Below are 15,880 nucleotides of genomic sequence, written 5' to 3'. Positions count from 1 at the left end.
TGTTCCAGCAAACTACATAAACCAGTCATTATTTGCAAATCCTCGATCCAATCTTTCCCAAATGGAGTGCCCATCCACAAAATGCTTCTGCCAAGTGAATTGTGACCCAATGAAACCAAGGTCAATAAATCCACATTCATCAATAACGTCACGGAATAGCTGCATTTGGGCATGACTCCTACAACTCCCCCCTAATTTTTCAGAATTCCTCACTATCTCATTGAAGTCTCCCGCACAGAGCCATGGTAACCTAAGTTTGTTATTGAGTTGACGTAGCATATCCCAAGATTCATGGCGTTTATGCGTCACTGGCTCTCCATAAAAACCTGTAAATCTCCAAGCATCTCCTGCACCCTTATTAATAATGGTATCAATATGATTTTTTGAAAAACATTCAACATCTAATTTTATTGAGTTATTCCAATACAATGCTAATCCTCCACCTCTATTATTTCGTTCAACAAAAAATAAATTATCAAAATTCAAATTACGTTGCACTTCTTTTAGCCTTGCTTCATCCGCCCATGTTTCGGCTAAGAACACGACGGAGGGATCTTTTGCTCAAACCATTCTTTCAAGCTCTTTCCCTGTACGTAGGTTCCCAAGCCCACGACAGTTCCATACAATTAGACTCATTGTTCTTGGCGGGGCTGCTCTGCAGCCTCCACCATTGAAATTTCTTGAACTTCCGCCTTCGAAACAAGAATTTTTTTGTTCTGTAACTCTGGCAGGTCTGCTTCCTCATCCTTGCGTGCTCTTTTCTTTTCTGTGGGATCATGCGAACTAGGGGGCTGGTTGTGCACGTGAGGCTCACGTTCAATTCTTTTCCATTTACGTGTTGCATGAATCACGCTGAGCTGGGCCCTATCAGTGTTTGAATTCTGATTTTCATTTAATTTTCCTTCATAATCATCAATGAATTCCGTGCGGCTTGGTGTAATTAAAGTTAAACCTCAAAAGAACTGAAAGCAATAATGAAACAGTTGGAGAGATTATGAGATAATTGACTGAAGCAAATTAAAGGTTCACTTGACAGAGAAAGAGAGGTGCTATAGAGAAAGAGAGGTGCTAGGGGTTTATAATTGGAGATAGTTTAAGGTTATGTGAATAAAAATGTGAGAGAGAGAATATGACTTTAGGTACCATAATAATAATAATAATAATAAAAATATCTAAAAATGATTATTTATTTATTTTAGAAACAAACACACATATAAGGGAGATGAAAATTGGTTCTAACACAAAAACATACCATAACTTCACTCAAAAGCCATAGTAACTTTTAAGAGAGGGTAGGGTAAGTAATTATATCATGCATCGACTTTTTGCAAGGTTCATTAGACATATTTAGGTTTAAAATTTAAATAAATCTTTTTGGATTATAAAATATAATTCACCATTAAACTATTGGTAAAAGGTCAGTGAGCGGCGTCCCATAAAGATTTACTCAAAACTTGATCATCCATGCAAGTAGAACTAAAAATAAAATGTACCACTTTGCATGGTTGTTTAGACAAAGTAAATTTTAAAATGTGATTAGATTCTTTAAGAATGGAAGACCCAATGAAGGGACACACTTACTCTTATTTCACATTATTTGCTTTCATTTTCGGTTTTGCAATCAAACATCACCAATATACACTCAATCATCTTCTAGGTCCCATAATTTAAACCCTCACTCCACTCCTATGACAGTGGCAAATTACACAGTTTTTGTCATTATCTACTCCATATTTTTTAATTAAGTTTGGCCCCAAAGTTTTTTGTTGCGATCAAATTTCAAATATTAAAATGTTTTTGTTTCACTCATTGGGTCACTCATTCAGTCCTCACCGATTCCAAAATTAAGTCTGCAGACTTTGTTGACTATGAATGGCTAATAAAATGTAAGAAAAACCTTGGTAGCTAGTAGTCCACTACCGCCGGTTTTACATTAATGAAAAGCTTGCACTGCTCAGAGTCATGGCAAGTGAACAAAACAAAGATAGATATCTCCTCCCCTAAAGTGTCAACGTCTCAATCATATGGCTCATGTAATAAACAAATCTTAGTATGTCATCCAAAAAGAAAATGAATAAAATCTCACTGAAAATATCATTTATATCTCAAGAGTCTTATAGTTTAATTAACATTTTTTGGTATTTTTAACAGACACATCGAAACTTTAAATACATTCTTCCCTAATGATTGAAGCATCAATAAAAATTATGGGTATCATTTATAGTATATATAAAATCAAAGCAGTTTAACTTTTATTTTACCTTATAATTTTGCGTGACTTAAATTTTTGAGGCCTTACAATTTTATACTTCATTATTTTAATATATATATATATATATAATTAAATTTAAATACTATTTTACATTTAAACCATTCAATTGAATCTTGGTGTGTCATATTTTCTTTAAATTCTAAAACATATAGTTCTATATACAAACAAAATTATAATAAATGCCTAATTTTAGAATATATAGTTCCACTAACAAACATAATCATAGTAAATTACTATTAATAACTACCATAAATATCATATTTCATATTTAGACAACTAAAATGAAAGAGAAAAGAAATCACATTATGTTCATGAATAACAATGAGGTTGGATGGGATCAACTCATATATGTTTCATCCCTACGCTATCTTTCTTCGAGGTAGGGAATACCCATGAGAGGTAAGAGTTTGGCAAGTTGGAGATGTTTAACTAATCCTAATGAGATAGTTCCAATATTGATGAGATGAAGATAAAACATACAGGAAATGGTGAGCCCAAGAGTACTAAGAGAGAATGAGAGACAAGTATTTTAGAGATGGCAATAGTGTTTTTTTTAAAAAAAAAAAAAAAATTATAACTAGGATATGTGTAGAGAAGATTAAATATATATGAATAATTTAAATATATATCAAGTAAAATTTTTAGTATATACAATCGGGATAGGTCGTGCAAGTGCAAAACCCATCCCCACCCCATCACCTTTATGGGGTGGGGAAAATCCACTCGAGGCGGAGTAGCATAGGATGGATTAGGTAGAGCACGATATATATATATATATATATATATATATTTTTTTTTTTTTTCCTATCCCTAATTATATTAAAAATTCTCATGCATCACATGAGTTACATAGTAGTTTAACTTGATTAATAAAATTTTTCGTTATCATCATGAATTTAATAAGTAAGATTTATCATGAATGTAAAAGGAGAGAGTATTATGTTACTTTTCTCAAAAAGTACCTAAAAATTACTCATGCTTGTAACTATAATGCATGAAAAGTGAACAAGAGAAAATTATTAGGTAAACCCGAAGTATCTTCTCAAAAAAAAAAAAAAAAAAAGGGTAAACACAAAGTATTGTAATGTAGTGCTCTCTCCTCCGTCCTCTCATATTCACGGTGGATTCTACCTCAAATTTAATTAGTGAGATTCATTACAAATATGAGTGAGTAAATACTATGTTACTATACTCCGAGAGTACCTAATTAATTAGTTATTAAGAAAGATATTTTTCAAGTGCCCCTCTTTTGTTTTTGGCTGTTTTATTTGTAATATATCTTTTCGTTGTCTCAAGGGACTAAGGAGCAAATTGGATAATTAAGTCAATCAAACAGTTAATGCTATAAACAAATCTTAAAATTAGTATGATTGGTAAAACTTTATCGTTATCAAATGAGATACTTCGGAGTTGGACTTGGGACTGAATCTCATTCACACAAGGTGAGATAGGTTATGAAAATGAATAGGACTGTCTCTTATGTATGCCATAGACCCCAATGTTAATTTGGTTCCAGTCAATTTTATTTGGTTCTATGGGTCTCTTTTTACTTTCAGTTTCTTAAAAATACATTTGAATATCCCGTTTCAACACAATGTTATCAAATTTTCAAGTTTTTCAAAACTTATTTTTACGTAACAATATCCTAAATATAATTTGAATTTTAATTGGAGTCGAATTATGCACCATGTATCTCATCTAATTTTTTTATTTTTGCGCCAAATAAATTATTGATTGTAAAAATTGAAGAGTTTAAATCTAATTAGATTCTAAATTGGATTTAAATTAGAGTCCAATTTTGTGTTACTTATCGATATAATTTTTAATATTTGTTGTAAGTGAATTATTGGATGTAAAAATAAAACAATCTAAATTTAATTAAATTCTAAATCACAAACACACAATGACAAATCATTATATATTTTAGAAATCTAAATTTTAAAAAATATGTAAGCTAATACTATGTATAATTTCAATTTCTTCTAAAAAAATTGTATTTGAATCGTGTAATTATGATTGTTTTCTTTGTATCCGTAGATATGTATAGAATTACATACTAATTATTATTAAAAACTGAGAAATTTGTCAAAATTGGCTAAGAGTACATTTCTTTGACAACTTAAACTAACGAATTTCGTTATGCACTTAAGCATTTTTAGTTAGTTTGATTGAATAAGTAAACCATACTCTAACTTGGAAATCAAATCCAAATTATTTGATTGGTCTGTTTAGGATGATAACTCGTTTTCATTAAATTATTTTACCTAAAAATAAAAAAGTTATAAATAATTTAATAGGGAAAATAAATTGAGTTTTAAGTTATTCAAACTCTCTCTCAGTCCATTATTTGGTTTGATTGGAACTTTTAGGATATACCCGAAAACCATGTTGCACCCTATAATGTATCACCCACTTTGACAAAAAGTACGACCTTGCTGCTCTATTTATTTATTTATTATTATTATTATTTTTTTTGTGGGTGTGCGGCCGACTGGCCGTTTGTAGTATACCTCTTTTAGGCGTAATGGCTAAGATCAAGTGTGCCCATTTGAGGTCATTTGTATAATGACTCAGGACCTTATACATAAACTATGGTTTTTTTTTTTTTTTTTTTTTTTTGAGAAAAAAAATTTTAATGATATTTTTAAATTAAAACTTATATTTTCAAAAGTTTCAAACTAAATATTTAAATTTAAAATTGTAACATTTAGATCCGATTGGTTTTGCTCATTTTTATTCTAAAAGGGAATATATGGTTTTTAAAGTATAATTATATTTTTAAACAATAAACAAAATAAATTTATGAAAATAAATTAATTTAAATACATAATTTATTAAAATCTTAAAATTTTGTTTGTTCTAAATTAAATCTTGATTTTTTTTTTTTTTAGTTTGATTTTGAATTTGATTGTTTTAATTGATAAGATTTTGGATTGGATTTTTTCAATTAATAAGATTTTAAAAGTTCAACATTCAAAAAAACATTTTGTTGATATTTAAATAATTTAAAAGGAATAATTTGAATATTCAATGTTTTTATTGAAAATATATTAAAAAAGATACAAATTAAGTAACAAGATTCTTGACGGCAACTTAACTTAAAACTAACAAAATTTTAGAGAATAATCTATTACATTGTTTATTTTTTTTTAAAATAACATTATTTAACTTTGAAACTTTTAATTTTTTTTTTAGAATTAAATGTGAAACTGTATTTTTAAATACAACATTTTAAAAGCTAATTTATCAAAAAAAAATATTTTAAAAGAAAAAAAAAAAATAAATGGCAGGTGAACTGTACAGCTGGCTGAATGTACGGTCCAACTACTAAAGCCGAACTCTGAGGAAGAACAGACCCAACCTTTCAGAGACTCGGTGAGTGTGGGACCCAACCCCACCCCAAGCCAACCTACCCTACCTTAATACGGCAATCCCATAGTCATTTGTGTCTTTTCTATCTTTATAGGGCTCTCTCTCTCTCTCACTGTGTGTATGTCCCTTCTCAACCTCCTACACTTGCTGGTTTTTATTGCTTATATATAGGCCTGCGCTTAACCGAAACCCCTACTAAATATATTGTACTATAAACTATTGAACAGTGCCTTCTGATAGGCCTATCACAGTGTTTCTCGGCTCTCTTTAGTCACTCTCACACTCTGACCTAGTACTACTTCTTACTCATATATATATTTACTTCCACCTGCAACCACAACCCCAAGCAAATTCCAAACGCCACCCGAGTTTTTCTTATCAGCTAGGCCTGTAGTGATGGCTGTTGACCTATTCAGCTCGGAGTTACTGCTTCCCTCTCAGTTACTCAGTGATGAGGAAGATATTCTTCTAGTTCCTGAGTCTCTCAAACCTTTCAACCTTCGCAAAGACTCGAGTTGCTGTTATAACAAGCCCTGGGAACCTCCTTCTCACGCTACTACTGAATCGGCTTTCAGTTCCCCTGGTGAGTCGGAACTCGGTTCGGCCGAGACAGACAGTGACAAGGACGATGATTACATTGCTGAGTTAACTCGCCAGATGGCCCAGTACATGCTTCGAGACGATGACAAGAACAAACACAAAAACTCCCACCAAAGCTTTGAAAATTTTGAAAAGGTATTTCATTTTTGGGTAAAGATTTTGTCTTTTGTTTTTCTTGTTGTTTCTAATAAGGCCTAGCAAGCACTGATCAGTTTGTGGTTTATTGTGGTGTTTTAGACATGGGGTTTGACTAGCTCGCCAGAATCAACGTTCTGGTCACCACTGGGTTCGAATCAAGGAAGCTCAGATGGTACTTCTCAGGAACCATCTCCACCACCCACACCAGAGTTTGAAAAAGACCCTTTTTGGGATAGCAGTTACGACGTTGTTGGCAAGTTGGAGAAGATGTACCTTGATGATTACGAAAAGCCTAAAAAACACCAACATGTTCAAGGGGTTCGGAGCACACCATTGAAACCAAATGTTGGGTTTAGCTCGAACCAAGCACAGACTCAACCTCTCACTGACTATCAAATTCGTGCTATTGAAGTAATAATAATAATAAATCTTAAAATTTTTAGCTATTATTCCTTTCTTTTTGGGTACTTGTTTTACCAAGAATTAATGTAATTTCTTTTGTTTGGTATTGTTTCTTATATGTAGCTCTATAGGCTGCAACAAGAGCGTATTATGAAGCAACAAGCTAAAGCTTCAGAGCAAAAAGATCAGCCCCAACAGTTTGAGAAGAAAGCTAGATTTCGTAATGGGTTTGGTAATGGAGGAAGAGGTCAGGCTCAGGCTCAGGCTCAGACAAACCCATGGAGTAGTCAGGCTCAGAATCACCACCAGCAAGTCGGGTCGGGTATGGGGGCGTTTTGCAAGGGTGGGTCCGATTCAAGAAAAGTACCATCATGTGGGAGTGGAACTGGTGTTTTCTTGCCCCGTGGAATTTGGTACTCTTCGGAAACACGCAAGAAACCAGGTATGTTTAATGTTTTGTCATTTGGCTAGCCTTTAGTTTTTGGTTTTGGTTTTGGTTTTGGTTTTTAGTCCTAAATTCGCTTTACCTCCAAAAGTTCTAGTTGTTAAGAGTGGTTGGGATTGAGTGGAATATTAACTATATTCCATATTTGATAATTCCAGTTTTGTTTTTGTTGTTTAGCTGTGATTCTAAATTCTAATCTAGAATGGTTGAGATTCCTTTTAATCTCCAGAATATAAAAAAGTTTGATAATAAGCAGTGACCAAAATTTCAAGTATTTTAAGGGGTGTGAACTGGAATCTTCCCCTCTAGTCCATTTGTTTGGCCAATTTTGTTTACATTTTCATCCTAAAATTTTTTTTAAAAAAGGTGGGGGACCCTCTTTGAGATGCCTAGTAGTACATGAATTATGATTGAGGGAAATGTTAGAAAAAGACAAGCCCCCTAATTTGGGTTACTTATTATTACTAATTGAATTTTGAGGTTAGAATTAGAGAATGAATTTCCTTAATTGCTGTCATCTGTGACGAAATCCTAGTAGTAAATAAATTAATAAAAACTGATAGACAGTGTTTGGATTTATGTGTATTGGTCAGGATGCCCCGCTGTTTTTATACCAGCAAGAGTGGTGCAGGCCCTACAAGTCCACTTTGACCACATGGGTGCGCGGTCTCGAGGCAGTGCTGCTGGTTTCTCTCGTCAACATGGTACCTAATAGATTCCAAAATACCTCTCTTCTCGATAGGCTGTTTTTGTTTTTCTTCTGGAAAGTTAACGAATACCGGAGCACATTTACCAATAATTCACTTTAAGAAAATTTTACTAAAGAGAAAAAAAAAAAAAAATCTGATAATATTTTATATTTTTTATAAAAGTGGTATTAAATTTTTTTAAAAATAATTTATTAACAATTACCTTAATTATACTGTTAATATGACTTTTTTTTTTAGTATATAGATTCCAATAATCAAAGTTGAATTTAATTATTTAAAAAAAAATATAATAGTGTTAGGAGGACATCTCAAGGGTATTGGTTCAAAAACTACTTTTAAAAATTAATTATAAAAAAAGTAATTAATTTTTTTTTATATTTTTTTATATTTTTCATAAAAGTTGTATCAAACATTTTTTAAAATAGTCATTAAAAAATGTCCTACAAGCAGCCATTAACCGAACCCTTATATTAATTAATTTAATTTTAAGTTTACTTGGTGAGTTGAGTTTCTTATGCCTTAAGTATATTGGAGAACACGCAACTTCGAATTTGAATTTATTAAAAAACTTATAATTATGAGTTTGGATTTTATTAAAAAATTCTAACTAACGATCATTTAAGAAACAGTCATGTTATGAGTTGTTTTTAGAGCAATTATTAATAAACTATATTAGAAAAGATTTAATACAATTTTCATGAAAAATATAAAAAAATATCAAAAAAATTATTTGCTTTATTATTTTTATATAAAATATTTTTAAAAATAGTTTTTAAATCAATGCCCTTATAACATCGGTTAACATTTTACTATGTTTTTTTATTCTTTTTTCATTCATGATAGAATAAATCTGATTATTAAAAAAAAAAAAAAATCTCTCTCTCTCTCTAATGAATAACATGGTGAATCTTGTTGGTTTACTTGCAGAAGCTGTGAGTGGGAGAAATGGCTTGAATATAAAGCAGAAGCGCCAGTCAAGGGCGGTGCCAGCCATGGGTCATCATGAGATGTGTCTACCTCAAGAATGGACATATTGAGTGTTAACCCCTCCACTCACTCACATGTGACTTGTTCATCACTTCTATTCTGTTGCTGATAATGGTGTTTTTGGCAGTTTTTGCCCAAGTAAAAGATAAAAGAGAGAAATGTTCAAGACAGAAGAATAAAGAGCAAAACCAAAGACTCATGTTGGGTCAATAAGTCAATTACAATACGGAGAATCTCCAATAGATAGAGTAGGACAGACATACAGGTTCTATACTCTAAGGTCTTTAGAGAATGTGTTTTTCTTTTTAGGAGTATTTAGAAATATTAGAAGGAAAAGATTAAATAAAAAAGTTTGTCTGAAAGAGAAGGATTCATTCTCTCTGATGATCCTTCCTTATTGCTGGCTGGCAATAGCACACTATGCTAGCAAATAATTCAAGCTTCGGCATCGTTGAGTTCTTGTTCTTTGTGCTCTTTTATTTCTCAATTTTCACCAATTATTTTACTTTCATTTTGTCTCTCCGCAAAACTAAACTTGGGTCTAGTTTTTTATTTTGGATTCTCAACTAAATCTAATACTCGTTCCGTCGCATTTTTTGTCTGGTTTAGAAATTCTAAATTTATAAGAGAATATATTATTTATTGGCTTGTCATTTTAAAATAATTACACTTAAATAAAGTTATAAAAAATTTCTATTGTTTAAATTATTAAAAAAAAAAAATTGTACTTATCAGATTTTTGAAATACCAAGTTACCAGTTGGTATAAACCTCTTCTGGATTTTTTTTTTAATTATTTATTATATACAAACTATGATGTGATTCACAATTAGTGTTGGGAATTCTTTTCAATAAATAAAATCAAATCAAACCTAAAAAACAAACTCCTAATACAATACTAATACTATTGTCTTTTTTTCAAATTCAATCTTAACCTTCAAATGAAATCTAAAGAATTACTTCTAGCTACTACGTACAATGGGTGTTAAGATTTTTTTTTTTTTTTTTTTTTCTCTTTCTTTTTAAATGCTCTCAAAAATAAAATAGAGGCATAATAGGAAAATTAGTAAACTATAGGCTTTTAATTTTAAAAAAAGGATAAAATTTTGGAACATTCCAAAATAGAATACAAGACAAACAATTTGGCATAGTGAGAGTACTATTTTTGTTTCCATGAACCAATGACATAATACTCAAATTAAGTGTACTAAGAAAATTTTATTATTTTTTATACATTAGTCAATATATTTTAATGATTCAATTTAATTGAGAAACTTAAGATATAAAACTTAAGGAACAATATTTAAATTTTGTTCTACTTCACAATTCAAGAGTGAATCTCACCCACTTGGAAGTATAAATTGCAAAGTTTATCATTTTTTTCATTCATTAAGCAAATCTTATCTGATTCAGTACTTGGTTCTTCTGGCATAATCCACTATGTTTCTTCAATAATTTAATAAGAAAACAGGCTAACCAAATAGTTTGATGAAAAGAATTATGCTTTTTTAAGGTAACATTTCCCTGTAGAATTGTCCTCTCTTATTACCATTATGCTCTTGGTCTCCTCTCCGCAGACTATTCGTCTGGGGAAGATGAGGATATTGGACTTTGATGTGCAAATCTGAGAGTGCAAATGAGGAATTGTGGGGTCAGATTCGCTTGCTTTTATGATTTGTTGACTCGATCATACTTTTCCTTTCTGCTTATTTTATTTTATTTTATTTAATTAATTAGTAATTTATTTTTTAATAATAATAATAATAATTATAACTTAATTTGAAATATAACTGGCTAGTGCAGTGCCTTTCTGCTCATAAAACCATGCATTATTTCGTTTATCTGCTTTCTATGATTTTATTATTTGTTGCCAACTGAGGTCATGGATGGTTGAAGGAATGTCTTAATTTAAGCCAGATCTCTCTCTCTCTCGTTTAAGACAAATATATTTTGTCAGTTAAAAGCTTACAGTTTAAAAACAAAAAAAAAAAAAAAAAAAGCTTACAGTTGGTTCAACAATGCATGTGATAGTAGACCAAATAATTGGAAAGCCACAAAATTCTTGAACAAGGAATTCAGAGACTTTCTTAGTTACTAAATTAAGATGATGAATCAATACGATTGACTTGATGCTTGCAAAAAACCAATTCAAATAAGGGATATTGTTGTTGTGTTGACGGGTGGTGGTCAGATCGATACTGTAAGGAACATACTTGATTGTTGAGTGGTTTGCATTTAGTGTTTAGGGGCTGAGAATTCAGGCACGTAAGGTTTAGAAGGGTTCTTGATGGTAGAAAGATGAAGGATTTGATGGTTGAGTAATTAGAGTGGATAATAAGGATAGTTGTGACACTTTGAGAGAGTCACCTTCTTCAAGATGAGACTTCTTTGAGAGAGTTTCTTCCTCCAAGCACAAGACTGTTCAAGTCTAAGCAACAATTTTGTTAGGTTTTAGTTGGTAAAATTTGTCATTGTAATAGGCAGATGTGTCTATAATGATATATATAGTTTGAAGACTATTTGTACAAAAGCAGCTCTAGAGAAGACAAATTGTATTGATTTTGGCTGCTCTTCGACTATTATTTGATTGATTGGAATCAAATGTTAAAACTTCCAAAATGCCTAAAAAAATATATAATTAAAGAATAAATTATTGAAACAATTCAAAAAAATATGACTACTCAAAAGAAAAACATAATAAAAAGAAAAAAAGTACATGAACCAATAAAACAATAAGTTTTAAATTTTAACAGGTCTAAAATTTAAACGAACCTTATTAGTGTGTGGCCCACACTAAAAAATGTTGAGCAGGAGTCAACGTTGAAATAATGAAAGTCATATCTCTTCTTAATATAACCTCCTCTTTAATATATCGTATATAAGCTTTTTGCCTAAGAAATTAACATACTTTCATTTCGTGAGGTGAAGCAAAGACATATGCAGTAGCAACAATCTTAAATTTCAATTATTATAAGCTTTTTTATCTTGTAAAATACGGCTAAAGAGAGTTGGTGGTTCATGTATGTCAATTACTTTTAAAAAATATATGAAAAACCATAATTATTTTTTAAAACAAAGAAGAGGAGAAGAAAATAACAGAAGAATATTTCATATCTCTACTTGGCTTTAAAAAAAAAATATTGGGGCTTGCACTGCTTTTATAGTGTTCATGATTGACCTCGTAAATTTAGAGATAATTTATCAATGTTTGAGTTTGAGATTAAGTTGGACTTGTTAGAGAGATAGAGTTTCACTCCTTGTTAAGTTTGGATTAAACAAAAATAATCTTGTTTAAAAAAAATGATAATGATGTCTACCAAGCATCTTAATTACTATGTTGTTGTATAAGAAGTTGTAGTGGAATTCTTCTATTATTCAAAGAAGTTGAACTTTATCCTTAGTTGATGATTTTTATATTTATCCAAATAAAGCCACGTTTAGGATAATCTTAATATAAAATTTTATTCAAGTTTTTTATTTTTATTTTATCAACGTTTGAGTTTAAGTTTAAATTGGACTTGTTAGAGAGATAGAGTTTCACTCATTCTTAAGTTTGGACTAAACAAAAATAATTTTGTTTTAAAAAAATGTTAATGATGAGTTTAAGTTTAAATTGGACTTGTTAGAAAGATAGTTTACAAAAATAATTTTATTTAAAAAAATGATAATGATTTATTATTTATTTTTTAAATATTGTGCTGACGTGGAAAATTGTGAGAGTTTCAGAGTTTTTGGTTTTAATAATAATAATAATGAAAAATCCTTAAGAGGTTCTTAAATTCGGTGAGAGGTTTTGGTAATAAACATGGATGTATCATATGCGAGAACTTTCAAGTAATGAAGAGTTCAAAAGTTTCTTGAACATCCTTGGGCTCGGGAGGAAGAACTTCTTTGGGGATTTCCTCACTATTTTTCTTTGAAACTTCATCGATCACAACATTTAAAGTTTCCATCACCTTCTTGGTTCTCCTGTTGTATACCCGATAAGCCTTGTTTGTAGAGGAGTATCACATAAATATTCCTTCATCACTTCAGGAGTCAAATTTTCCCGCATTCTCTCTATCTTTGAGAATGAAACAAGTACTTCTAAAAATTCTAAATTACTTAACATTTGGCTTCCTTTCTTTCCATAACTCATAGGCCTTCTTCCCACAAGTTTCTAGCCACATCCTTGTTGTGCAACATGGCTTTAGCCATCTCCTGAATAACCTTGTTCTTTCTTTCTACTACACCATTCTGCTGAGGAGTAATAGGAGCAAAAGGAGAAGAGAATTCTTGAGATATACTTGATCTAGTGCAAAAGGACTCCATGTAAGAGTTCTCGAATTCTTTACCGTGGCCACTTTGAATTTGATCAATCTTTAAGCTCTTCTCATTTTGCAATTTTGTGCATAAGGCTTCAATGTGCTTAGGAGCATCTGACTTGGATTTTAGAAGAATGACCCAAGTGTACCTAGTGAAGTCATCTACCACAACTATGGTGTATCTCTTTTCCCAAGAGACTCGATTATGGTTGGATCCATGAGATCCAGATGTAGTAGCTCTAATGGTCTAGATGTAGCAAATGTCTGAGTGCTTGGATGTTTAGCTTTTATTTGTTTCCCAAGTTGACATGGTTCACACACCACATTGTTCACTCTACTGAGCTTTGGTATCCCTAAAATTGATTCATGCTTAGATACAGTTAAAAGATGTTTGTAACTAGCATGTCCCATCCTTTGGTGCCACAAATCTTCGTTTGGCAAACGAATGCTATTGCACACAATATCAGCATCAGGGACTAAACCAAAATAGTTGTCTAGAGCGCGAACACCACTTATGAGTTTCTTTCCAGACTCATTAAACATAAGGCATTTCCCTTTTGAGAACAACACCAGAAAGTCTTAATCACATATTTGACTTATGCTCAACAGGTTCACTCTCAGACCTTTTATGTATCGCATATTTGCAATGTCTAGCAATCTAGGTAGTGAGATGGTTCCCTTTCCTCTAAATTGTGATTTCCTTTCATCATCGAAAGTGACATTACCACCTTTCTAAGACTCGAAAACCTTAAAGAGAGATTGGTTTCTAGTCATGTGTCTTGAGCAGTCGTTGTCAAGGTACCACAAATATATGTCCATAATCTTAAATGCAGACTTCATCATAAAGCACACCTCATGCTTAGTTGACAAATCAGTAGGAATGGTGTTTTCTCTCATCTGCCATTTATGAACAAAGCTTTTAACTTTCACTCTTCTCAGACGAACTCCTTTGCACATTTTCATTTTGAAACAATCTAGTTTCTTCTTTGTTAAGCTAAGATCTTTTCCAATAATCATCATGATAGATTTCAAATTATTTTTAGACTTGCATCTTCTGATACACTCAATTAAGCAGAGATTAGAAAAACAAAATGTATTTGAAAACAAAGATTTTTTCATGCCAGTTGCAGCCATGACAACAGGGGTCAATGGATCATACAACAAAGATTAACTCTAATCAAAGTGTGTCTGCTCTGATACCACTTGATGGGCCAAAAATGTATTGACTCTTTGTAATGAATTAACCAATTAATTAGCCAAGTTAATTAATTAATTCAATGAATATGTAATACGCGTGGTAGCACTAACAAATCACCAACTAAGTTAATATGCAGTCGAAAATAAAGTTGATACGGTGATTTGTTTATGAACGGGGAAAACTTCTAAGACGAAAATCCCACTGGATGATTTTAAGGTCACCACTCCCGAGAATCCACTATTATCATAAAAAATGGTTGCAAGTAAAAGAATCTTAGCACCTTATACCAACCTACAGTTGAACCTTTACCCTAATACACAGTTGGACTTGTTCTATAGTGACTATTTCTCCTTTTCAATGCACGGCTCTCAGTACGTGACTAACCAATCAATGCACAAATTCAAGTACGTGACTAACCACCAAATTGAGAAGGATGTTGGCTACAAAGTTCTTTAGTTCATCAACACGATGAAGATCATGAAACTCCTTGGTTACAAAATCTTACGGCGTACAAATGTAGCAACTTCTTCAAGAGAAATGAAGAACTAGGACATATGTCTTCGGTCACAATATGCTTGTAAAAAACTTTTGCATTAAGTTGCATCCACTTGCATCAGCTGTAACGTCCCTTAAAATAATCCTTATATATGTTTAGGGTTGTGAAAAAAGAAAGCCTAAACAAATATACACGGATTTGTGTGAAATTAGATCTAAAAAATTGATTTTCATAAATCTTGATAAATAGGTTATCTATTGAGAAGTTGTCGAGCATTAGGCTGAAGATCCCTTTTAAACCTCGATAGATGCTATCTACCAAGGTAGCTGTTGAGTTTTAAAAAACAATACTTCTTCACTTGATTTTTGAACAGATTTGCATGGTTTTAACACTTGAACTTGAACTCTTCTACCTTGAAGTATTAAACACATCCTAGATCTACCCAATTACAAGTAAATTGTGTTTTGTCAAAGGATTAGCCAATTCTAAATGATATATGTTTCTAATATGATTCATATATATCCTAACAAAAGTGTTAGCAAAGATAGGTGATGTATAAGACGGTACAAGTGAGTTCCTACGTAGGCTTGCTTGATGGTCACTTGAGCAAGATCAGTCGCACTCGAGTGTGATAGTTACAAAATGGCTTGTTTATGCATAACTTTTCAAAAAAAACAAGAGAGATTATTTTAAAGTCTCTAATGGCTTGTAATAGCCAAGGCTGAGTAGGTTTTTATTTATTTATTTAAAGTCTCTAATGGCTAGGAATAGTCAAGTCACATTTTTGGGGCTTGTCTCAACAAAATGAAAATTTATTAGTGTCTTTTCAAAGGCAACTCTTCATGATTTATAAATAAGGTTTTCATTTTTGGGCAAGATTTAGGTACAGTACTTAGATATTGTTTTTTAAGTTCCATTCTTAAAATTCTGTCATGTAGTTTTTTTCTCATGAGATGA

At 31.5% G+C, this 15,880-nt stretch overlaps 1 protein-coding gene across 1 annotated transcript; it reads left to right on the top strand.

The window, feature by feature from the left end:
• The first annotated feature begins 5,762 nt into the window (after positions 1 to 5,762).
• Positions 5,763 to 9,386, top strand: LOC126728487 (uncharacterized). The gene is made up of 5 exons (XM_050434299.1): positions 5,763 to 6,379; positions 6,482 to 6,793; positions 6,908 to 7,226; positions 7,823 to 7,933; positions 8,867 to 9,386. The coding sequence occupies exons 1-5, from the start codon at positions 6,041 to 6,043 to the stop codon at positions 8,974 to 8,976; spliced, it is 1,191 nt and encodes a 396-aa protein (XP_050290256.1). The 5' UTR covers positions 5,763 to 6,040; the 3' UTR covers positions 8,977 to 9,386.
• The last annotated feature ends 6,494 nt before the right edge of the window (positions 9,387 to 15,880 follow it).

This window comes from Quercus robur, chromosome 1, assembly GCF_932294415.1.
Source record: "Quercus robur chromosome 1, dhQueRobu3.1, whole genome shotgun sequence".
In the NCBI taxonomy this organism is placed as follows: Eukaryota; Viridiplantae; Streptophyta; class Magnoliopsida; order Fagales; family Fagaceae; genus Quercus; species Quercus robur.
The sequence above is the reverse complement of the archived record's forward strand: the minus strand, read 5'-3'. Positions and strand labels throughout refer to the sequence as shown.